The following is a 24,985-nucleotide window of genomic DNA, read 5'->3' on the forward strand; positions in this document are numbered from 1 at the left end:
CGGAGTTCTTCCGACACGCTCAACAAGAGGGTTCACTGCGTGTGCGGCGCTACCCGGGGTGAAGCTTGGGCAGCGGCAACCACCGATTGGCAGTAAAGGGGTTCACGCCCCATCTCCTGCTCGAGCAAAACCGGAGCAGCCAATCCGAGCGAGGACTGACGGAGAAGACCCAATCCTGGAGCCGGGCTGTGGGCGGGGGCGAGGACAAATGGCTCAGGTGGATTACTCGCCGCATCGGCTTTGGGGCTTTGCTGCTGCCGCTGCCGCTGCTGTGCTGGGGGTCCAGTCACCAGGTACGGAGAGTGTGGGGGAGAAGAGGGAGGGAGGCGTTTTTGTCGCATCTGATTGATTGGATAGGGACAGTCTGGAAAAATGGAGGTGAGACGGAAGGAAGATCCCTGGAAGCAACCTTTTGGGGGAACAGGGTGCTTGAGAGACCTTGAGAAGGGGGAGCTGGGACTATGGAAATGAAGAAGGCTTGGTAGGTTCGGGGAACCAATGAATGAAGGAACGAATGACCAGCCACTTAGGAGCCTAGCACAGGGCAAGGAACCTTTTCACTTTCTCATGTAATTCTCACAGTAACCCTTGAGATAGGTATTTTTAAAGCTTCATTTTGCAGATTTCTCACCCAGCGTCGCACAGCTACAAAATGATTGTGGAAGGATAGGAACCTCCCTCCTGACTAGTTTTAACACCTTTGCTGGGCCAGGCCAGGACAAAATTTGAGAATAGATGTTAGAAACTTCAGGAGGCCCTATTTAGGGAAATTGAGGGATTTGGTAGAGCAGTTAGGAAGAGTGCTCAAGCTCTGCCCTCATCAGCTATCTGTTGGGATTTCTAAGAGCTTCCATGAAATGGGCATAAGTTCTCTCAAAGAGGGGAGCCATCCATATGGCTTTTCTGACTCTGGGAGGAGAAAGCCTGAGTCACCTATTGAGAAATGGTAAAAATAAGGAGGATGGGGGGGGATCTTGGCCCATGCCCTGACCACTTCTGATCTCCGGTAAAGCTCTATGCTCTCTGGACTTCAGTGAGGTCCATTGTTGTGACCTACCATTCCCTGAGGGATTCCGCTTCCTCCTCTAGAGCTCTTTTTTGGTTGTTTCGTTTTGTTTTGTTTTTAGTGCTTCCCACTGTCTTAGGCCATGTCTGACTTTAATATTTATTTCAGCTGGGTAGCATAAGACCAAACTGAAACTTCTGTCAGAGTGACAAAGGAAGCCCGATGGTTTATCACCACTTCAGGCTCAAGAAGTCAACCTGACAACAGATACTGTGGGGGAAAACAAAAGACAACCAAAAAAAAAAAAAAAAAAAACAACTACAACACTACAGTGAAGATGAGAAGTAGTTCTATTAAATCCTTTACATGAGTTTTATTTAAATCAAATTGATTGAGGGGCCCCTGGGTGGCTCAGTTGGTTAAGTGTCTGCCTTCAGCGGAGGTCATGGTCTCAGGGTCCTGGGATCGAGCCCCGCATCTGGCTGTGCTCAGTGGGGAGTCTGCTTCCCCCTCTCCCTCTCCCTCCCTATCTCTCTCTCTCTCTCAAATAAATAAGTAAAATCTTTAAGAAAATAGATCAAGTTGATTGAAATCATTGCTCTTCAAGGGTTCACCTAAGCTTTTTTAAAAACAAAAAGTACATAATGTAATTGTATTTTGTATACAACTTCAAGACAGAAGTGGATATAGTGTGCTTGTCTTCCTTAAAAATAGAAACTTCATCAAAATATTCTCAGTGAGACAGTATTGCAGAGCATCGTTTGTATCTCAGCTCTGCCATGTGTTAGCTGTGTAACCTCAAGCAAATCACTTAATTTCTCTGTGCCAACCCTCATCTGTCAAATGGAAATAGTAATATTGCCTATCCACCTTATTTAAGGATTAAATGAGATAATTTATGTTAGGTGCTTGGCACAGTGCATGACATATACGTGTGCCCGATACCTGTTAGCTATCGTAATTTCTTTTGCAACCCAACGCCGACATTGTTGGCTCCTTCTCCACATAATTTTCATGCTACTTCTCAAGTCACAGCAGTTTATTTACTTTTAGCTTTTATATTGTTCTAGCTTATAGAGCATGAATTACTCAAGAACCAGAGTAGAGAATACTTGAGAGTATAAATATTGCCCTCACTCCATAGATTCCACTCAAATGCATAAGGCTTGAAAGTGTCTGTCATCAATAGCCAGGCAAGTATCTGTTAGTAGATTTACAGTCACCTTGAGCCACTTGGATCACAAGGGAATGACATAAAAAAAACTAGCCTAGAAGTAAAGATATTAAAATACTGATTCCAGCCAAGAGAAAAGGGTTCTGATTTAGGCTACCATTGTGGACAAGTTGCTTAGACAAAAATAAGTACTGTGCCAAAGTATACTGTTGATTCACCACTACTAGTGTGGCTAAATATCAAGACCAATTTCTCTAAGTCTTACACAGAAGTCCATTTTATTACCTGATCGTAATATTCATACACCTCCTCTTTGTTCCCTTTTTTTTCTCCATTATTTTTGGCCGGCTTTTCCATTTCTAGCCACTACGTTATTTAGCCTTTTTCACTCTAGGTAAATGTTAGCATCCTTTGGTTTAGGGCAAATATCCAGGCAGTGTGCTAACCCTGTGAAGTAAGAATAGTACGTTAAGATAACTGAAGGTGGGCCAACTTCAGGGACTTAGAAAGGAATTCATGAAGGGATTGCCCAGATAAGCTTAGTATAGCCCTCGGGAGTGGGACACAAGTTAACTACCCAAGTCAGAGAGCTTATGGTTGAAGTAAGCTAACTGCTGTCTCATGTTTTTGGCCTTTGTTCCCAAGGCAAAAACCCTCTCAGGTTGGAGGGAAGTCATGAGCCGTTTCTTGAACGTGTTACGAAGCTGGCTGGTTATGGTGTCCATCATAGCCATGGGGAACACACTGCAGAGCTTCCGAGACCACACCTTTCTCTATGAAAAGCTCTACACAGGCAAGCCAGATCTCGGTAAGAAATCAGAGAACTATATCCTTCATAGGAGTGGCTCCAAATTGTGGTTCCCAGACCAGGCTGTCCCTAAGAACAAGCTAGGAAGTTTAAAAACAAACACACAGGGCGCCTGGGTGGCTCAGTTGGTTGAGCGACTGCCTTCAGCTCAGGTCAGGTCATGATCCTGGAGTCCCAGGATCGAGTCCCTCATCGGGCTCCCTGCTCAGTGGGGAGTTGCTTCTCCCTCTGACCCTCCCCCCTCTCATGTGCTCTCTCTCTCTCTCATTCTTTCTCTCAAATAAATGAATAAAATCTTTTAAAAAACAAACAAACACACACACACACAGCACAGGTGCCCATTTTCTTCTCCAAACTTATTTCCTGAAACTTCCACCCCTGAGTGGGGCCCAAGTCTGTTTTTTCATAACTTCCCAGGAGATTATGATGCTGGCTAATCTACCCTTTGGTAGCCACTGGAATAACAGACTTTGTGGATAGCACTTGGCCCTTTTTCCTCCAAAGCTTGTCTGAATACCTTTCCATCCATTTTATACTGTCCTTTGCATATTACAGGCAACACAAAAAGTATTACAAGGGCAAGTGAGAAGAGAGACTTATTTGGTGACTCTGGAGTGCCCCACTAGAAAGCTGTAAAAAAGCTTTTCATATGATTTCAGCCCTCTTCAGAAGCTAGGTTGTGCCACATATGGTTTATTCTGTTTTGCAGATGGGGAGTTACTAACCTAAGGTCTTCCCAAACCATGAAGAGTCCCTGAGAAGATATCCAGAATTCCTCTGAGCTGGCCTCCCAGAGTGAAACTTAGAAGGCCTCTGGTGGCCTTTCCCAGTTCCTTGAGCCCCCTTGCTGAGAATATTTTCACATTTCAGCTTGAGCTTCCTTGCACTGATGTGTGGGATAATGGTGTTTGAGCTGCAGCACCATTTCACGCAGCTGACAATTCTGTGTCACATTTATAGCTAACCCAGATTCGGGCTCTGACCTAGCTCATTTTTCTGCAACATCTCCATACAAAATGAATCTAAGTAGGCTAAGGCTCACTTTGAACAAAGCTCAATAGGAGTAAAGTACCTGAAAAAGTGGGTAGGACAGTTCTGCTTTTTCCTCCTCAAATGCTGCCCTCTGATGTCCAGGAATCCTGTGTAGATTCACAGGATTTTAGAGATTATCTGGTCTAGTCTTCTAAGTTTAAAGTTGACAGAGAAGCCCAGGGGTTATGCGGTTCACTCAAGGGCATAGAGCTGAGCCAAAGAACTGTGTTGGGGGGTGGGGGGGGTTGTCTCTCTCCAGCCCAGAAATATAGAGACTGCCTCCCCCCTCATAATCTGGAGGCTCTCATGGTATTCTGCTGATGATAGTGTTCTGGAGCATCCCATAGAATTTCACCTGATGCCTAACCTGCCTAGGGTTGGTGAAATATTCCACTTTTGTATCTCACTAACTAGAGCTATTTCCTCAGCCTTTTCATCAGAAGAGCTATCAAATTGGTTTATAATGTAGCCTTCTGTGGCCAACCACTAGATATTTGGTAGGCATGTGGAATTTTTTCTCACCTTACTACCATCTAAAAGTCTTCAGTTGTGGAATTGGTATCACTGTGTGGTTTCCCAAGGATGGAAAATCCTTAAAGCCCAAGTAAACATTAATAGACCTTTCAGGGCATCTGGGTGGCTTAGTTGGTTAAGCATCTGCCTTCAGCTCAGGTCATGATCCCAGGGTCCTGGGATCAAGTCCCACATCAGGCTCAGAGCTTCTCCCTCTGCCCCTCCCCCCCCAACTTGTGTGTGCTCTCTCTCTCTCTCTCAAAAATAAAATCTTAAAAAAAAAAAAAAAAAATAGACCTTTCAGTTACCAGTCTTGTCCTTGAAATTTCTCTTGCTCAATAGACCAGCAAAGGAAGTAGCTTTGCTTTCACTGTTTCGGCATCCCTTGCCACAGGATGCATTAGATAAATGACTGTACATTACAATCACCGGGGAAGAAAGTATTTTTAGAAAATACTTACTCTCAGGGCCTACCTCCAAAGAGTATGATTTAATTGGTCTGGTACCCAGGTCTTGGTAATTTCATAAAACTTCTTTAGTTGCCTCTAATAAACACCCAGGGTCAAGAACCACTGCTATGGTAGATTGTGATCAATACTTTCAGGACAAGATATTTAATACAGCAGTACCAGAACAAAGCTCACCAAGAGTGAGGTGGCCTTAGCAAACACCAAGGAAGCAGTGTTTTGTTCCAGTACCAAGTGCACAGGAAACCTGCCCAGTATGGGCTTTGTTCAAATAATATAGATCTGGATTCAGGAGAAGACTTAAGTCTCTTCAAGACCAGATTGAGCATCTAGATATGTCCCAGGATTTCTGAGTTCTCTCCTGCCTCAGCCTTGAAAGTTTACTGACCTCCTAGGCACCTCGTATTGATGCCCCACTGTCTACAACATTCCCCCAGACCTGTCCTGATCCAGACATGCTGGACCTCACCTGCACCAGCGTGGCTTTCAGGACAGAGGTAGAAACTGCTACAGTCAGGAGTGATTGCCTAAGTGGGCTCTTTGTTGGGTTTCTACTCTTGAAATGCCCCCGCCCAACTGTAAACAGTTGAAGAGGAGCTGGCCAGTTCTCCTTGTGGAATTCCTTCCATTCCTGCTAGTTGTCATATGCAGCTGCCAAGCCTCCCTTCCACCCAGCCAAAGGGAGTTCAGGCTCAGCAGCCTGCCTCCCGTGAACCACCAGTGACCTAAGAGGAGTTTGGCAGGAACCCTAAGTCTCCCCTCTCGACACTCTTGCTTTTTTCTGCTCTACAGTGAATGGCCTCCAAGCTCGGACTTTTGGGATCTGGACGCTGCTGTCATCAGTGATTCGCTGCCTCTGTGCCATCGACATCCACAACAAGACGTATGTAAGGGAAGGAAGAGCTTTAGCGTCCTTTCGTGGGAAGTCATGTGCTAGGCATAACCCAGTGTGGTCCTCCCCTTGGAGACCTGATAATTTTCATACATTAGCCTAGAAGGTGGATAATAAAAGGTTAATAGGTTCTGTTCTTTCTAGGCCTAAAAAAAAAAAAAAAGTAATAGGCCTCACAGGTCTTTAAAGTTTGAAAATTCTGTGGAAGCAACAGCAGCTGGTAGTGTCATGATCTAGTGGCCTGCATCATACCCTCTATTTCTTTACTAAAGAATCAGCCTTTCTGCTACTAAAGAAGTAGAGTGTGTTCTTTTTAGAGCAGCCGCCCACATATACCTTATTCTCACATTCCTCCTTAAGAAGTAGGAATGAACAGAAATCACAATCCATGAAAAAAGGAACCCACAGGTAAACTGCTGCATGCTTATGCAGAGTCAGTAGGTGAGGGTGAAAGAGAACCCAGGATTCCTATATTCTGCCTCTCTAGGGTACTCAGACTAGGGTGGAACATTGGCAGACAACCATAGCCTCTTGTCCATATCATGCTGTAACCGGTGCTGACCACTGGAGGGGGCTCGAACTTTCTTTCTAGCCATCCTCCCCACAGTCAAAGGGCAAAGTTTGCTCAGGTCACTGGCTAAGGCCACCAAAATGTCAACTTCACACTAAAATATTTTTCTGTTGTATCGAAGCCCTTAGCATTTGGGGAAAGAAGAGGTAATGATATTTACTGAGCACCTCTGATTATGCCAGGAGCTTTCATCTGCCTGACCTTGATTAATCCTAGCAGCCCTTGGAGGTAATGATTTTCATTCCCGAGTTTGCAGATCTACATGTTTGAGACCCAGTTAATTTGAACTAAGGAAGACTGACTCAAGTGGGATTTGAAGCAGGGCTAAATATTAACCCTGTGATCTCTCCAACTTTTTAAAATTTTTTTTGAACTTGAAACTATGGTTTGACTCGTTCTACATTGACACATATTTTGGGAAGCAGTATGGTTTAGTGAAAACAGCCTGGGGCCCAAGAATGAAAACAAGAAAATGGGTTCTTGTTTCAGTTCTATTAGTAACTATTTTTGTAGCGGCAAGTTCATTATACGGTTGACCCTTGAACAACATGGGGGTTGGGGGTGCTGGCTCCCCACAGGTGAAAATCCGTGTATAACTTTTGACTCCCCCAAAATTTAGCTACTAATGACCTACTACTGACCAGAAGCCTTACTGATAAGAAAGTCAATTAAGACATATTTTGTACATTTTATGTGTTAGGTACTGTATTCTTACAATAAAGTAAGCTAGAGAAAAGAAAATGTTATTAAGAAAATCATAAGGAAGAGAAATGCATTTACAGTAGCGTACTGCAATTTATCTTTAAAAATCCACATATAAGTGGACCCATGCTGTTTAAACCCATGTTGTTCAAGGATCAGCTGTTTACCTTCTCTGCCTCTTGGTCTCTTTAAGTATAAAATGAGACTAGTATATCTGCTCTACCCCTCAGGCTGACAGGGAGGGAGGAAGAATTAAATAATCCTTTTAAAGACCGTTACCATGACAAATTGCTGATAGGTGTAAGAGGTATAGCTTTCATTTGCTGTGCTTTTGGAATGCGACTTACCGCATTATCACCCATTCATGTCCCCTTCTCCCAACACAGGATAGCCACAAATGCGGACTTCTTTCTAGCCTTTTTTAACCTGGGACTTTGGTCAGTGCTCTTCTGACATACACTCTGATTCTATTTCCTCTCTAACCAGAAATTCAAAATCAACAGCCATACATACATATTTACTAAATGTATAAAAACATGCACAGGAATGATAAAAATCAAATTTAACGTATCGGTTCCTTCTGGGGAGCTGGGGAGCAGGGGAATGGGATCCGGGTGGGATAAGGCTACATAGAATGCTTTAACTGATATCTGTAATATCTTATTTATTAGAAAGAAAGTATCTGGGGGCGCCTGGGTGGCTCAGTCGTTAAGTGTCTGCCCTCGGCTCAGGTCATGGTCCCAGGGTCCTGGGATCGAGCCCCGCATCGGGCTCCCTGCTCGGCAGGGAGGCCTGCTTCTCCCTCTCCCACTCCCCCTGCTTGTGTTCCCTCTCTCGCTGTCTCGCTCTCTGTCAAATAAATTTTAAAAAAAAATTATTAAAAAAAAAAAAAGAGAGAAAAATAAATTAAAAAAAAAGAAAAAAGTATCTGAAGCAAAAATGTCAAAACATCCGGATTGGATGGAGCCAGGGTATTGGTTGCATACAGCTTAATTATAGTATTCTATCATGAACAATTTTTTGTACGTTTGAAATATTTCAGAATTTTTTAAATTTCATAGTTAAAAAAAATAAATCTCCAATCCAAGTGGTCAGTCATCCTACAACCTATCTCCTCTCCACCTCTTCATCAAAACTGAGGAACACGTTCTCTTCCCATGAGGTTATCACTGTGTCCTCCACCTGATCATGCTCCTAGGCTAAGACACAAAATAACAGCCTGTGTGGCAAGAGCATCTAAAAGCCCCAGAGAGGTCCTCGGTGCTCATGCTGCATTCAGGCCCTTCATTTTGTGCCATCCATCCTATGAGCATTGACCAGCCCCTAGCCCAACACCTATCAGGTGGGCTTGGACTACAGAGCCAAGCCAATTTGATTACGTAGAATCTGTAAGTATGATTGATCCCCAACTGTCTATACTGCTAGGCGTGCCATAAACCAGACTCTGCTTTGCTGTGGCTGGCTTCACCACCTTGCTACGACTTGGAGACCCACTGTGGATGCTGAGACCATTCTCCTCTCAGTCTAGCAGTTGAAACCTTTGGTTTTGCCCTAGTAGAGGGTAAATTGGTGTAATCAAGCAGACAGGTCTTTCTCGGGCCCAAGTCTCTCTTCCTTTAGCCATAGTCACTTGCTGGGTTTGGATTCGTGTGTGTGTGTGTGTGTGTGTGTGTGTGCACGCGCGCTTGTCCCCCCTGCACTGAACGGGCAGGCCCTCCAGTTCCCATTTCTGTCTGCTCCCTTGTAGGCTGTACCACATCACACTCTGGACCTTCCTCCTCGCCCTGGGGCACTTCCTTTCTGAGTTGTTTGTCTTTGGGACCGCAGCTCCCACAATTGGCGTCCTGGCCCCCCTGATGGTGGCAAGTAAGCATCCGACCCCCTCCCCCGGGCTCCCATGGGAACTGCACCCTAGGGCTGGGGGCAGGAGAGCAGACATACGAGAGTGTAAGAAAGTGCTGTGCTGATGTCAGCCACCTCTCTTTTCTCTTATTTAAGGTTTCTCAATCCTGGGTATGCTAGCTGGGCTCCGGTACCTAGAAGTAGAACCAGTATCCAGACAGAAGAAGAGAAACTGAGGCTGGCATTACCACCTCCAAGACTTCGTCTTCCACCTTCGCCATCCCCTTCCTTCATCCTCCCTCCTCTTTCATTTCTTCTTTTCTGTACCATCCTAAGCCCCCTTACCACTGCTAGCCTTTTAGGTTTGGGGTTTTTCTTACATTTAAAAATTTTTAAGATCTAACCTTCATACAGAAAAGTATATACTGTGTACGTACAATTGAAAGAATCATTTTAAATGACTGAATATTCTGTACCTTCACCCAGATCAAGAAATTTCCAGCACCTCAGAAACCCACTGTGTGCCCTTCCCCCACCTACAGCCTCTTCCAGGATCCCTTTTCCAGCCTTCTGCTTTTTCCCTTTTATTTTTTATCCCTTCCCCTGACTTGTGTGGTGGGAACACGTGAACTATGAAACTTACAGCTGCTGTGTCACCCAGAGCAGCTGCCCCCAAGGGCTGCTTCAGGAGGCTGCCCTCCCAGGTTGGGCTCCTCTCTGCTGCTGGACCCAAGACTCTGAACCATCCGATGAACAGGCAGTCCTTCTAAGAAGGGCTCCCCTGTGAGTAAGCATGGCTCATATACTTGTGTCTACAAGTGGATCAGGGTTGGAAGAGTCTGGGTTGTTTTTAGACCTTCTGGTCAGCTGTATTTGTGTAACGAATTTTGTAATAAATAGAAAAACCGTCTGCTTGGATCAGTCCTTGTACTTTGACCTCCCCTAAGCCAAGAGCACTCCTGCCCCTCTCCGAGCCGTTGCATAGGAGAATCACAGCTTTTTGCTGATCAAATACACCGTAATGAGTAGAACAGCTCAAGGACCCGGGCACACGTGGCTGCCTCCAGCCCCTCTTACCACTTGTTCATTTCTCCTGAAGTCCAGTCTGTCTCTCCTTCCCCACCTTCAAGATTCTGAGTTCACAACTGAACAGTCAGGACCCTTTCTTGTTTTCTTCCTAAGGAAGAAACAGATTCTTGAGAAAGCAGAGACAGAAAACAGCGCAGAAGAAACAGCTGCCTGACCATGGAAAGGAGAACATGAAACCCCAAGACAATGGACTGGAGCCGATAGTTGCCCTTCAGACACAACCCTGATGGGCTCATCACTGGCTGGGCCCACACACAGCATAGAGACTCAAGAACCCATTCATTGTTCAACAAAGTATTTATTCAACACTTAAGTCCATGCCAGACACTTGGGAAAGAGAAATGATGACCCAGGCAATGCCCCTGTTCCCAGTGGCCCTTACACTGTAGTCCAGGAAACGGACAATCAACAAAGCAACATGAAAGAACAACTTCAGACAATATGAACTCTAGAAACCAAGGTATGTGATCAAGAAGGTAGGGGGTGGATGATTTAGATTGTCAGGAAAGGCTTCCCTGAGGAGGTGGGATCTGAGCTGAGCCTTGAATGCCCAGGTATCAGATGTCTTCATATATGAGGCAGGCATTTAGGGCAGAGGGAGCAGCATCTGGAAGGTAGGAACCATCTTGTTCAAGGAGTCAGATCCGCGTAGTGAAGTCAGGAAGCAAAATGTAAGAGATAGGTCAGGAAGGGAGGCAGGGGACTTGCAAGGGCATGACAGGAAGCTTGAAGTTGAGGATACTTAAATGCATTAGGAATTTATCAGTTAAGACTCTAGGTGAAAGGAACAAAGTCATCTTAAACTAGCTTAAACAATAAAGATAATATTGGCTCACAAAACTGAAGATTAAGGAGATTATAGTCTTCAGGAATGATTTGATCAGGACTCAATCCTGCCCTCCTATGTTGGCTTCATCCTCAGGCTGGATTCCTTTTATGGTGCCAAAAGTGGTTGCAGCGATACCACGCCTCATCCCCACAGCACTACATCTAGAAAAACAGCTCAGTGGTACGGACTGTCCCTCACTCACCATTGTCAAGAGATAGTAAAAAAAGCAGTGATCTTACAGAGTTAGCATGTGAGTGTAGATCCACATGGAGCCCACCTTAGAAAGTGAATGAAAGCATGCATGGTTTGGATTTAGATCCTCTAAGCATGCGTCATAGAAATGTAATTCCAGATAAGCAAAGACAAGACCCAAAGGATCTAAAGAGATGGTTTAGAATAGAACATATCATGAATATTATTCTCTAACAGCCAGGCTTGGCTCCCTTTCGAGATGACTTAAAGTAGAACTTGTCAAGTCTCTCTTCAGCTGAGAACTGCCAACAGATAATGGTGCCAGAATACCACAGGCACCGTGCATTTTACTAAGAAAGAAACGTACAGAAAACTGACAGCAGCAGCAAGTCCAAGCCACAGCATAAGGCGAACACACCTGGGAAGGGAGAAGTGGCAGTAGGTGGGACAGTTTTGAAGAAAAATGGCAACACAGAACAGCAGAAGCCGAAAGCATGGACTATGGCCAGGGCAGGATGGTGCAGTCATAGAACAAACAGGCCAGCCACACTGAGGCCGAGCCAGCAGCCACAGTGGGCTCTGGGCGGCCACCCTGGGTGGACTGTCTGCAGGCGTACACAGCCCGAAAGGCAGGCAGTTAGGGTCACGGGCGGGACGGTGAGGTGCAAGGCACCGCACAGGCCCACGTTCACTTTTATAGCCTTGTCTTTAAAAAGCAGCCCACAGGGAGGGTCACATCTGTGTAAACAGAGGACCGGCCTCTGCAGCATGCCCAGGGAGCTGCTCCTCTAGCCCCAGGCCCCTCCCATACTGTCGGCCCAGGCCCCAGAAATGAGTGAGAGTCTCGGGACTGCCGAAAGACACCTCTGCCCCACCTAGTGACGCGGCAGACCACTTAGAGAATCTTTTATTGTCTTAAAACATCCGGTATTACAAGTAGAAAATACAAATTATGCTTTTAAAATAAAGGAATGAATAATCTGGTAAACATTTTGTTAAAAAGCTTTAAGGAGCTGAAGAGTGAACACCTTTCTCCCTATCAAAAATCAAGACATGCTTTCTTTCCACCTCTCTTCCACCCCCATCACTCCCCCCAGCAGAAGTGTGAACTTCTCTTACATACAGAACATCCGGAATGTCTGTACAAACACACACACACACACACACACACACCCGGCTCCCCGCGGGCAATGACCCAGGCACCGTGGCCCTCCAACCCAGGCTGCCCCCGGACGCCGAGACCGGCCAGTGGTCACAGCCGAACAGCACCAATGGTCATGATCACAGCTGCTCAATGCAGGAGAAATTACTAAAACATCTTCTTTTCAGGGGACACTACCCCAGCCTGTGAGTAGAGCCAGACAGCAGGCTGGGCAGGCGAGGAGGTCACCCTGGGTTGGTTTAAAGGGAATCCCTTAAATTCACAATATCTGTTAAAAGATGATTGCTGGAAGGGGAGGGGAAGAAGGGGTGGGTGTGCGAAAACCACCCCCTCCAGAGGCAGGAGGCACTTCATTCAAGCAGACTCAATTCCCATTTCAGGGGCCGCCTTTCCTTCTGCCCCCTTCCTCTCCTCTCTCAGAAGCAGCGTGGATTTCTCAGGGTGGAATGAAACAAGGTTAGTTTTCAGTAAAGGTTACAAGGCAGTTGGCTGGGATTTCCCTCCCTTGAGAGAAAGGAAGCGCTGAGGCGGATGGCAGAGCTTCTCAAGGCAGGGGCCACATGAAGGCATCAGAGGTGACGACACACACACACACACACACAAGTCCTGGGCAGAGATTTTGTAGAAAAGAACCTTCCTGTCCCCACATCAAGCTACCACAGTTCCCAAATTCAGGCCTTCACCAGCGCCCTCCCACACCTAGGCAGGTCACCCTCCCCAACGGGTTTCTCCTTCATGGCCACAGCAAAGGTTCTGTCAAGTTTATTGATGTTTGGTTTGATCAGCTCTCAGGAAAGGGTCTGGAAACAGACGCCAACCTTAGGGCAGGAGAAGCGAGGCCGAGTCCTGATGGGTCTGTTCTGATGTTTCCTGCTGGCGCTTTCTCTCCCCCAGAACATTAGCAGCCAGTGTGATGAGCCCAAAATTACCCTCACCCAGAGCAGCTGCCTCTCCTTAGAACTGGGCTTCCAGGGGTCTTGCCATTCTAGAAAAAGTTAATATCCTGAATAAGCTTTCTCTCCGTGATAATTTTGCAGGCTCCCTCCTTGCGGGATGCAGGTGAAGGGGGACGGCAAGGCACCCCCATTCTCCACCAGTCTCTCCCAACACCAGCTCCCTCAGCCTGCCAGGGGGAGGGGGCCGGTATGGAGCATGCGTTCGGTGAAAGGTACCATCTTCCCCCGCTAGACCGTGCAAGCTCTTGAGTGGGTTCCAGGAGTCAGAGGCACTGCCGTCCAAGCTACAAACATTCCAGCCGGTTCCCTCCAAAAGCTGCTCCAGCGAAGACCTGCGTGCCGGCAGCGAGCGCTGACGGAAGAGGTGGGGAGTGCTGGCCACCACCTTTTCTCTCAGAGATGCTCCTCGGACACAGTGGTGGGCGCTTTGCTGGTGTTGCTCTCCTCCTCCTCCTCCTCCTCCCCCTGGAGTCTCTGCAAGGCACAACAAGCAGGCAGCCCTTGGGGTGAAGAGGCTCAGGACTCCACCCGGGGCTGGGACAGCTGCCTGTCGGGGACCGCCGTCGGTGGGAAAACCAAGAGCCGGAGGCCCCTCAGCAGCCCCAAGAGCAGACAAAGGGAAGTTAGGACAGCAGCTCCCCGCCTCTGCCAGTGTGCCCTCTAAACGCGCACACGCACCGCGCACACCCTCACTGTGTCATCAAAGAAAAGCCAGAAAGTCCAGCTCTCTCTGACGCCACAGCCACCACAAACCACCCCGCCCCGCGAGCCCCGCGTGTTTAGACTCCCTCTCGGGACTGAAAGAGAAGCAGAGCCCACTCTCCCTCCCCATTCTGGCGGCCTAAAACTGCCCTGGACTGACCACCAGGTAGCCATCCAAAGTGCCAACCCTACGACGCCCACAGAAATTCTGACTACCTTCCTTTGGAGGCAGCCGCCTGGATGAGGAATATTATCATGATGTGCAGGGAATGGAAGCAGCAGAGAGAATTTTTATAAAGGCAAGACATAAACTCAATGGCTAAAAATATGTATATATACTTAATGCCTAGAGAAGACTTTGGGTCAGTCTGGTTTGACTTTGTTGGGGAAAGATGGCCCAGGATTAGGAGAGTCCTCCCGCTCACACTTGTGTAGGTGGGTCTGGAATTAAGCACAGGCCTGGAAATGATCCTGTGGGGCCCTAGGTGTATGCCGTGCCTTGCCTCTTACCTCAAGCACTTACCTATTGGCGGGAAGGCCTTGGCACGGGCACAGCACTGCGCTATCACCACTCGAGAGCTAGAGGAACGTCTACAGGCCCAGTGCCAACTGGACAAATGGTGCTTCTCCCCCCCTCCCACCCCCCCCACCCCAGGACTGTGTCGGGGCTAGTCCGCAGCAGTGGTAACAGCTGTAGAAACCCAACCTGCCCATTCTCTTGCCAGTTTGTTGCCACCAGCTCAGCCTCAGCCATGAGTAGCTTTCATTCAGGCCACCAGCAGCCTGCTGAAGTCAATCAAGCAGCCTGTGTCCTCTCGCTTACACACGTGTGTACGCCCACACACGCCTGCCCCCTCCAAAGCCAGCACTTGGAAATTACAACCAAAATCACAACCAGAAACAGATCAGCAGGGACAGAAGTACATCCACTGTCTCTGGCCGAGAACTACCAACTGGAAGAAAAACGGAAATCCCCAAACCAAGATTTTCATCATCTAGATTAGTCATTAGCCCTAAGCTAAGCATTCTGTCTTTCTCTCTCTCTCTTTTTTTTTTTTAACCCGAACTGTGTATCCCACTGATTAGAAAGAGCAGCTCTGGCCACATCAGTTGGGCGCCCTGTCTTCAGCTGGCTCTGATAATGAATTTCTGTGCCCATGGCCAGGTCTCAATTATGCTGACTGCCATGGGGTGTGTAATGGGGGGCTCCAGAGGAGGGAAGCTCTGTGACAGCCCTGGCTTCCCTGGGTGTCAGCCCACCATGATTCTGACCTTCCCATAACCAGAAGCTTCCCCGGGTGCAAGTGAGGTTCAAAGACACATGGTGAGTTATCCAGGGACACAGACTTTGGAGTACCACCCCCGGATTTGTCTCCTACTCCTACTCAGTGCTATTTCCAATACTCCATACAGAAGATGACTGAGCCAACTCCAACCACGATTAACAAACCTGGTCCCTGTGCACCAAGATACGGCCGCAAGAATAGTGAAATACTGGAACCACCTAAATATTGAACAAGAGGAAATGGAAATACATATATGTAGATATGAGGTGGTAGAAGGTAACTGTGGAAAGGTTGTCAAACTACTGTTAAGTAAACAAGCAGGCTAGGAACCCCACCAGAAGACCCACGGAAAACAACCCTGAACAATGGACTACAATGTTACTAGGTTATCTCCAGGTGCTAGGATTATAGGTGACCTTTTCTTTCCTCCCGTTTGCCTGTATCTGCCAACATAAATGCAGATTACAAAGTAAACAGCAAAATCTCCTATCACTTGACACAATGTGTCACATTCCAAATTGACACCTTCTCACAAGAAATCTCTCCTGTTTTATTATAGGCACATTTTTCCCAGGCTCACTATATATTCCAAACCCTTATGTCTCCTTGTATCTGGCCCAAGTGAAAGCCCATCCTCATGGTGCAATGCCAGGGTCCTCACACCAGTCTAGAGAACAGCATTTCTGCTCCAAGGCCTTCCCTGTCTCCCCACTGAGTTTCCTGTGGGAGGCTCCGCCCTCCACATGCTACCTGCTGTAGCCTGCCAACTCCAAAGTGTGATATCAGAAGACAAATAATCAATGAAAGCTTATCATCTATCTGCCAACATATGTCCTTACAGTACTAAATATAACTCTTTCACATACCATTTTTGCCTTAGGAAATTGGCAAAGTTTTCCAAAATGATAAAGCTTCAGTGTTGGCACTCCTACACTGCTATAGCAATGTAAATTGATAGTGTTGGTAGTTCCTTTCTCGACAACAGTTTGGCAATACATATCAAGATCTTCAAAATATGCATGACAACTGATCCATTTCTCAAGGAAATACTGTGCTTGAGAACATGCACAGAGATTCAGCTTCCAGGACTTTAATCACGATACTGTTTATAACAATGAGAACAACCTTAATGTCCACAGACAGCAAGGCTGATAAATCATGGTTTACCCATGTGCACTCATTAAAACACTGTTGTCATTAGAAGTATGTTATAAAAGAAAAACGACCTGATAAGGTGTTCACAAGTAAAAAAGCAGATAGAAGATTCCATTTTTGTTTTAAAAATATTTACATATCCATATATAAATATATACAGATATATATATATACAGATATATATATACACACACACATATATTATATGTAGATATAGACATATAAGTAATTGCAAAAAAACAGCATTTCATCTCTAGGCGATGATATTACAGGATGATTTTTAAACTTTGTATACTTTTCTGTATTTTTTAGTTTTCCTACAAAGAACATGTATTCATTCCCTCTGTAATAGGTTTTGGGTGGCTTATTTGCTTTTTAAGTAATATCCCACTTTTCCTCCTCAGATTTGAAATTGCTTTCATCCTGGCTCAGATTTGATATCTAACATTTTGGTTAGAATAGTCCCTAGCTGATGAAAGCAGATGGGAAACCCTCTTCTGTTCTAAATCATACTCCTGGTCCTCCCACTTCTGCCACCATCAGCTCCTACGCCCTGACTTGCCCTTTTAGAGCCTTACTGGAAATGCACAGGCTCCAGTCCCTCCATGCCCATGGCACTGCCTAAGGGGCTGTAACACGCCAGGAGAACCACTGCCTCGGGGCCACCACCACCGTGGTCGAGGTAGGCTCCCACCTTTCCTCTCCAGCCACTGACCCCAGGCTGAAAGCAGTGCAGCCAGGGTCTCAGGACTTGTCTCAGGATCCAAGGAGTGGGCGATGCTCAGCAGACTGTGACAACAGTGACGTGCTCTGGGGACCACAGCAGGGAGGCCAGGAGAAGAGAAGGAAGCAGAAGAGTCCGGGAAAGAGCAGACACAAAAGCCATGCTGAACACCCACCCAGGAAACTCTTGGGCGCCATGTTTATGCAAGTTGAGCTGGTCTCATGGCCTCCAGAGAACCAGTCCACTCTGGGAGGCGCCCCCTCCCACCCCCCGGCCCACCCATGCTGCCACACCCTCAAACAAAGCCTGGGACCCAGCTCTCAAAACTTCCACATACTCACATTCTCAGGAGTTTCTTTGTTTGCTTTCTGCCTCCGAAGATCTGCCCTAATGAATGCTGAGGTCAAGAGATTGAGAGAGAACACCAAAGACACAATTAACAAGAGACCAATGATGAAGTTCACCCAAGAGAGGGAGCCCTCATTTTCCTAAGGGTCACAGGTATCTCAGACCTACTGTAGATATTCCAGGGAGATGGAGGTTCTACCCACCAACTTGACAAAGCCTGGGGATCACTGATGTCCCTACAGGCAGAAGCCAAGGATGACACTGGCCTTCATTTATAGATCAGTTATACTGGCCAGGGAGTTTGCACATGTTGCTCCAATCCTTACAACAACTCCCATTTTATAGATTAAGAATCTGAGCCTTCCAGAAGTCGGTCCACTTGTCCAAGGTCAAACAGCTATGGAGGTCAGTGTCACAGTCTGGGATGCAAACAAGGGTCTTTTGGCGCCAAATCCCAGGCTCATTCCACCAAAACATGCTACTGCTCCTCAAACACATTTCCTAATAAGCCTTGCCCTCTGCCCATCTGCAGGCGTACCCCCAATCTGTATGATCAGTCAAAACACTGAGGTCTCAAATTGCCAACAGCCTAAGCCCACGAGCAGCCTGAGTGAGCATCATCTTGTCTTGAGGCCCCAACTCACCAGTGAGGGCTGCTCCAAGGGTGAGGAAAACACAGAGAAAGATGTTCCCAGGCATGGTTCCGTAGTTGTCAATAATCTGGCCCTGGGAGATGGTGAAGATGATCCCGAATACCTGGAAAGGCACAAAGAAAACTGAAAACAAGGGCCCAGCCAACTCGCCCATGAGAGAACTGAGCTACCACGATACAATGCCTGTGGCAGCCAAGTCAAGTAGGAAACAAAGAGCCACTGCTTTAGGGCCACCACCAAATAAGAGCCCTACCTGGGCAGACACATTCAGGAGGCCAGACGACATGCCTTCTGATTCTGGGTATGTCAGCTCCACAGCAAACTCAAATCCCAGCGGGAGGTAGCCAGTCATGAAGAAGCTGAAGACCAGATCACAGAAACAAGGTGATGGAGAAATTCAAGGGCAAGAAGGATAAGGAGCCCACCTCCTCCCTCAGAACTCCTTTTCCTGTTTTGTTTCTGGTCATCAAGACATTCCAGGCCTTTGAATAATCAGGCCATCCCCCAGGTGGCCATACCAAGGAAAGAGAGGCCCCTGCCGGTCAAGAAGAAGTTCATATGTAGGCTTCATGCTCAGGAGCCCCCGGGGGTCTCCTCCTTCTTCTGTGTCCAGCCATCAATTACAGACAGGGTCAACATTGGCAGAAGGGAATGGCGGATGCCTGCAGTGTTTAGTCCTCAGCTGAGAAATTCTGTGTCGTGGGTTCCCAGGCCCTGTGCTGTGAGTGGGAAGTCCCTGGACACCGAACAGCATCTCCATGCTCTCTGGGACCTGGAAGGAGGATCTCAGAGTCCTCCTTTTTCCCTCTGGAGAGTCACCAGCTGAGAAAAACTGAGTGTCTGTCTGTCTCTGTCTCTGTCTCCCTCTCTCACACACACATTCATATAGTGCCCACAGGAAAATAACTGGGATGTAAAGCTAAGCAGAGACCCCTGTGGAAAGTGTGCTGTTTCCTGTGCTTTCTCATACAACAGGTCCAGAAAATCCCAACTCGAATTTCTTACATCTGTACCACACTTCGTGCTGCTTTCACACTTATTTCTCTCTCACTCCTTGCAACAACTGTACAAGGCAGGCCATTCATCTTCATTTACAGATGAGGAAACTGAGGCTCAGAGCAGTTAAGTGATGCACCTGTCATCTAAAGATCAGCAGTGGAACAGAGACCAGGATGCAGACTTCCTGATTCCCAGCCGTGTGCACTTCCTCCGACCCCACACTGTCCCAGGCAGAGCTACAAAAGACTCTAAACATTTCCTAGCCTCCCTGAGGTCTGTGAAGGAGAGACTCCATCCCAACAGCATGGAAGCCCTGGGTGGCCTTTTGAAGTGCTGCAAGTAAACAAGACCTCTGGCCACGATTTCCACATCTCCAGAGGTCAATGAGAAGCCAGCAAAGGGGTCAGTGTTGCTTCCAAGGAAGTCGGCAGCTCTAGGAGCCATGGGATGCTGCTTTCCGGTTAGACAGGTCAGAGGTCAAACTTACCCCATTGTGCCAGCGGTGATGAACACTACCCACAGATATCCCAGGTTCAAGGTCAATGTGTACACCACCATGCCCACTACCGTCATGATGTAGACCACCAGGGTTGTCTCCCTACAAGCAGAGGCAAAGACATTTAGTCATACACTTCTGACTGTAACAGGATCATCCAACCATCCATCCATCCATCCATCCATCCATCCAACATACAAGTATAAATTGGGCACCTGCTATGTGTCAAGCCCTCTGCTGTGTGCTGGGACATCTGCTCTCAGAACTTTCTGTCCATGAGGTTGATGGACACTGAACCAATGATCACACAAATTATTACTTAATTACACTTTGGCCAGTGCTACAAAGGGGAGGATCAGGAGAGGAGGAAGCCTTCTTGCTACATATGTGTTCAACTCCTATAGAACCCCCTCAACAATTATCAAGCTGCACCCCAAGCAGGAAGGGCACAACACTCTCCCTTCCTCGTCCTCCACCAAATAAACACAGAACAAATATCAGCTACTGTCAGGCAGCATGGCGTGTGGGACTACCCCAGAAGCCACCTCATTCTGCTGGTCTGCTTGGCCCCAAGACCCCATGGCCATGCTGGGCAGTGAGCTGACTTTCAGATTCTCTGTCATCTCGAAGTTCTTCGTGTTGCCACTGGCACAGGTGCAGCACAGATTTTTCACCGAACCTGAACTACTCTGCTCCAGACAACAGGAAGTAAGTGAGAACATTCTCCAGCCCTGAACTAAGCATTTGACTCCCAAGCCAAAGTGAGAAAGCTCTGCCCACTCCCCATGACATTCCCCTTTGCCAGTCCCCTCAGAGGGATCAGCAGCAGCCTGCTGCTTTCTGTTTGGGGTTCGCCCACTCGTGACTCTGCTGCAGCCTCACCCCCGCAGCTGGACCTGTGTTCCTCTCCCTGTCCTGCTTATGGCAGGCCGCGGGCTCTGCACATCCCTCTGCCCGCCTGCCACGAAATGAGGACTAAGAGACAGAAAGCTGAAAGCCGAAAGCCTTCACGCATCCCCCTGAAACAAGAAACATGGTGGGGGCACCAGCAGACGTACACTGTGGTTTTATCAAACTAATCCCACATTTATTGGGTGCTGGGAATTCTATTAAGCACTTCGCATGCATTTCTTATTGCACTCAAACCTGACAAAAGCCCTGCAAGAAACGGATGACTATCCCTAATTTTGCAAATGAGGAAACTGAGGCTCAGACCAATTAAGTTACTTATTCAGAATTACCCATTGAGTAAATGCAGAGCTGGGATTTGGACCCAGCGCTGGGATCTGAAACCTATGCTGCTCTTTCTACTGCTGCACACAGGACCTAATACACTAATACACACGGACACGCTACAGGGTTGCATCTTCGGGAAAGCTCAAAGCCAGAGGCTGCAAAGGATGCCCCTCCTACCTGGGGCTTCAAAGCAGCTGCTGAAGGCAGAGGGGCTTCCTCATCCTCCATCCTGCACCCTCATCTGGTCCCACCCACCCCACAGAAGGCAACTTCATGGATACCAGTTTCTTTTGCCGGCCACACAAGCTCCCCTTTTGCCATATTTTCTTAACCATTGCTTCATTTTAAACCACTGACCCATTTAGAAAAACTGTAAGCAGTCCCAGCCTCAAATAACGGGATATGACCCACCCCATTTCCAAACGGGACAAATCTGGGAGCCGCAGGGAGAGGAGAACAGGCACCAAAATGCCCTGATTGCAGAGCATCCTTTCTCTGTTCGGGTCAAAGTGCAGGGTGAAGGGCATCTCATGCTGAAGGCAGGAGTAAGACATCAGTGATGCTAGCAAACAGTGGCGTCTACCTTCTGAAGTGTGCCCTCAGCCCTTTCCCTGTATTTTTTAGTTCTTCTCAGCCATCTGGCTGCCCACATCCCAGCCCAGCTGTCGTTCCAATCCTTCCCCTCTCCCGCCACAGAGCAAGCCCTGGGAGAAGGGACACTGCTGTTCGCTGGTTTGGGGGTGGCCAGTCCTCACTGCTCTTGGGTCTGGCTGAAGCAAGCCACTGACAGATCGCAGAGACGAGATGGCAGCCAAGCTCCACCAGCAGTCATTAAGCCACGCCAGGCTCCACGTCACATTCAGCCAGGCAACCACATCCCCAGGGATGACCTCAACTGGCCTTTGTCTGGGGCAGCCAGAGTGAGACCTGGTCTGACCAGAGCCTCACAGAAGCGGGTCTGTGTGGCAGAGAACAGGTCTGTCGCCTCCAGACACGGGGAACTTCAGAGGCCTCGACAAAGCAGCTGCCCTGCCCCAGTGTAGGACAAACCTGGCAGCTACCCAGTTGACCAGTATTAATTGAGCACCCAGTGCATGCCCAGCACTGGAAAGGAGCAACAAGAAGGGAAGGGTGTTGGGTCTGCATTCTCTAGAGCCTTTTTCTAAGCCTGGCTTAGAGGCACCTGGGTGGGTTGCTCCTTACAAAAGCAGTTTCCCTCACTGAATTGGCATCCATGAGGATGGAGCCCAGGAATCTATTTTTAATAAGCATCCTGGGTTAGCCTGGCATACACTAAAATCTTAGAAAGACTGCTCTGGGCTCCTGGAAACACACTGGGCATTCAGGCCCAAAGCACATCACAATATTTATGAAGGAGGTATAAGCAGTTGCAAGATAATACAGTTGTAAGCCAGAGTTAGCCCAGACACCTTGGTTAGCCCCTGGGAGCCAGCGGAATGGGGCAGGGGATCACTTTCTCATTGCCACTCTTTGGGGTTTCCATAAGCTTTCCAACTGCTGGCATTTTTCTACATTCATTTTCATTTCTCCCTCATTTGTCCCTTCTGCAAACTACATGGGGCTATGGGGAAGAGTACTGTGCTAGGCCTCTTGTATTCCATCTCTGATCTTACCAAGATCCCCCATGGAATGTGTACTATTTCCCTCATGTTATAAATGGAGAAACTGAGGCTTAGAGAAGATAAATGTGAACCACTTGACCACTGAGACCCCCAGCTGCTGCACCCAACCCTTTGGAGTCATATTGCCGAGGAACGTGTCATTTCAAAACATGGGTCCCCAATTCTCAGTCCAAGAGGAGGTCACTTACTTGTAGGTTTTCGACCTATCCAGCCAGATGCCTGAGATCATAGCCCCAAGCATTCCTGCAATGACGATGGTCAGGCCTATTCTTCCAGCATTCACTTCTTCCCCCTGGGAAAACCACAGCCCCAGTGATCACCCAGCAATGGGACAAGACACCAGACAGAGCACAGTCACCCGGAGGTGACAGGGGAAAGGCAAGTAACTCAGACTCCATTAGAGCCTATTCTCTGAACGTACCAGGGTAAGAAGCTGCCAGTGGGGAGAGACTACTAGAATAGTTGCTCCTCCCAATCTACTATAACCCAGATGTGTGTGCATGATCCTGGATGCTGAGGTCAACCAAACTGTCCTAGACCTACTTTGAAGTAGATCTTTTTTAAATTTAATCCTATGGCAACCCTTTTATCTTATTTATCATTATCCCCATTTCACAAACGAGGAGACCGAAATACATATATCCAAATATTCTGTACTTAGTTGTTTTTTTTTTTTTTTTTGAGCTATTAGTGCCAAAAGGAATGGGAAGATAACCATTATATAATCTCATTTGCTTCTCAAAATTCCCCACCATAAGGTTAGAAATCAATATTCTACACTTTACAGATGAAAAAAACTGAGGCACAGTGAGATTAACCTGCTAGCCAGAGGTCGTGTGGTATTTATTAAGTGCAGAGCTAGGATCTGAACTCAGACCTATCAAACTCCAAAACCGGAACACATTAGCCACAGTGGCCTACCACCTCTGCAAGGGTGAGACCCTTGTCCTTTGAAAAGGGGGTTGGACCTGGGATTCCCAACTCCAGGACACACAGTACCCCACTCCCAGGATCCAGCCCTTGCTGGTTCTGGAAATATTTAAGAAATGCTTTCAGGGACGCCAGGGTGGCTCAGTCGGTTAAGCGTCTGCCTTCGGCTGAGGTCATGATCCCAGGGTCCTGGGATCGAGCCCCGCATCGGGCTCCCTGCTCAGCAGGGAGCCTGCTTCTCCCTCTGCCTCTGCTCCTCCCCCTCCTCGTGTGTTCTCTCTCCCCTCTCTGACAAATAAATAAAATCTTTTTTAAAAAAAGGAATGCTTTCAGTCGAGCAACTAAGAGTTCAAAATTAAACTCTGCCCCTATTTTACAAATTAAATCTTTCATACATGATCTACATGTCTGTATGTTTACCTACCGTATTGCTAGGCACCATGCCATGTGCTTTACATACATAGAACATGTGAATATATATATATGCACACACACATACATAGTATTGTTTACTTTCTAATCCTAAAAAATAATCTTTCAATAAGTAATTATGTTTCTTTTGCAGGAAGGAGAATGAGAGTTCAGAGAGGCTAACCAGCTTGTCACACAATTTAGAGGCACCAGAGCCAGGGGAGATCCAGGGCTGTCTCCCTCCAAATCCATAAGCATACCACCATACCACGCTGCCTAGAATTGTGGGGGGTGGGGGAAACCGGAGACTAGAGCTAACTGCTGCCCCAGGTCCTGCTGAGATGGACAGAAATCTCACGCTCTTCGGGTCCAGCATGCTCCGGGGACTACCTTACCGGGTAGTGCAAGATCACCATGCGATTCAGCAGAGTGGACAAGGCATAAAAAGCACCAGCATTCAGACCTGAAAGAGGGAGGGAGACACATCGCATTAGGGGCAGCCTTCTGCTGGGGCCATTGCTAACTTCTCCCCCTGGCAGGTAGGGAGGTCAGAAATCCTCATCCTCCTCACCATTAGGAGTGGTGTCCTCAGAAAGTGGGTTACTCTGCAGTTTCTGTCAGAGAGAGACTCCAAAACAACCCAAAGTAACCATTTTAACCATTTCTTAGCCCACACCACTGCCCTCTGATCCCTTTAAGCCTGCCCTGGAAACATAGGCTCTAGAAAGCATTACTCCCAGGTCAGAACCGTCTACATTCTTCTCAAGGATTGACCTATTGACCTACAGGGTCAGCAGAACTACTGGACACCTTCATCTCCTCCGGATGACCTGTTCCCTCTCCAGACTACTCCAGGCCTCTGACCCCCACATCACTCCTTCTGTGGGTGGTTTCTCTTTTCTGTCCCCCTTCCTCCTTCAGCTTTCCTCTTGGTCCAATATCACACAAAATCTTATATCTGAAACCAGAAAGGACCCTAAAGAGCATTGAGCTGACCCCCCTAACTCATCAATTCATCCAACGAATAAATGGAGCACCTAGAATATACTGTAAGAATCCATGAGGTCATTTGTCCAAAGCTATACAGTCAGCTAATAGCTAAGATGAGACTGGAACTGACCCAATGGCGATGATGAGGATGAGGATGAGGATGAGGATGAGAATGAG

The 24,985-nt window shown here is 47.5% G+C and overlaps 2 protein-coding genes across 5 annotated transcripts in view; one reads left to right on the forward strand and one right to left on the reverse strand.

The window, feature by feature from the left end:
- The first annotated feature begins 168 nt into the window (after positions 1 to 168).
- Positions 169 to 9,933, forward strand: ERG28 (ergosterol biosynthesis 28 homolog). 2 transcript variants are annotated; one of them, XM_027572103.2, is made up of 5 exons: positions 169 to 293; positions 2,826 to 2,988; positions 5,793 to 5,883; positions 8,913 to 9,031; positions 9,164 to 9,933. In XM_027572103.2, the coding sequence occupies exons 2-5, from the start codon at positions 2,856 to 2,858 to the stop codon at positions 9,241 to 9,243; spliced, it is 423 nt and encodes a 140-aa protein (XP_027427904.1). In that variant the 5' UTR covers positions 169 to 293; positions 2,826 to 2,855; the 3' UTR covers positions 9,244 to 9,933. The 2 variants fall into 2 exon arrangements, with proteins under 2 accessions (XP_027427904.1, XP_027427905.1); XM_027572104.2 differs by lacking the exon at positions 2,826 to 2,988 and having other exon boundaries at positions 184 to 293.
- Positions 9,934 to 12,101: 2,168 nt separating this feature from the next.
- The window catches only part of FLVCR2 (FLVCR heme transporter 2), a 53,377-nt gene continuing 40,493 nt past the window's right edge, over positions 12,102 to 24,985 (reverse strand). For 2 of the 3 annotated variants that reach the window (XM_027571616.2, XM_027571615.2), the window contains 7 exons: positions 24,214 to 24,281; positions 22,666 to 22,769; positions 19,590 to 19,700; positions 18,357 to 18,462; positions 18,095 to 18,206; positions 17,444 to 17,499; positions 12,102 to 13,709 (listed from right to left, as the gene is read on the reverse strand). In XM_027571616.2, the coding sequence (XP_027427417.1) occupies positions 13,629 to 13,709; positions 17,444 to 17,499; positions 18,095 to 18,206; positions 18,357 to 18,462; positions 19,590 to 19,700; positions 22,666 to 22,769; positions 24,214 to 24,281 (638 nt within the window). In that variant the 3' untranslated portion in view covers positions 12,102 to 13,628. Of the gene's footprint in view, positions 13,710 to 17,072; positions 17,189 to 17,443; positions 17,500 to 18,094; positions 18,207 to 18,356; positions 18,463 to 19,589; positions 19,701 to 22,665; positions 22,770 to 24,213; positions 24,282 to 24,985 lie in introns of all 3 variants that reach the window. The other variant, XR_003515856.2, reaches the window with a different exon arrangement.

This window comes from Zalophus californianus, chromosome 6 (assembly GCF_009762305.2).
Source record: "Zalophus californianus isolate mZalCal1 chromosome 6, mZalCal1.pri.v2, whole genome shotgun sequence".
Taxonomy (NCBI): domain Eukaryota; kingdom Metazoa; phylum Chordata; class Mammalia; order Carnivora; family Otariidae; genus Zalophus; species Zalophus californianus.

Bases quoted from the DNA above. Each gene is read 5' to 3' on its own strand.
- ERG28 (XM_027572103.2), top strand. From the start codon at position 2,856: ATGAGCCGTTTCTTGAACGTGTTACGAAGCTGGCTGGTTATGGTGTCC. The intron at 2,989-5,792 runs GTAAGAAATCAG...TCTGCTCTACAG, and splicing joins CACAGGCAAGCCAGATCTCG to TGAATGGCCTCCAAGCTCGG. The intron at 9,032-9,163 runs GTAAGCATCCGA...CTCTTATTTAAG, and splicing joins GGCCCCCCTGATGGTGGCAA to GTTTCTCAATCCTGGGTATG.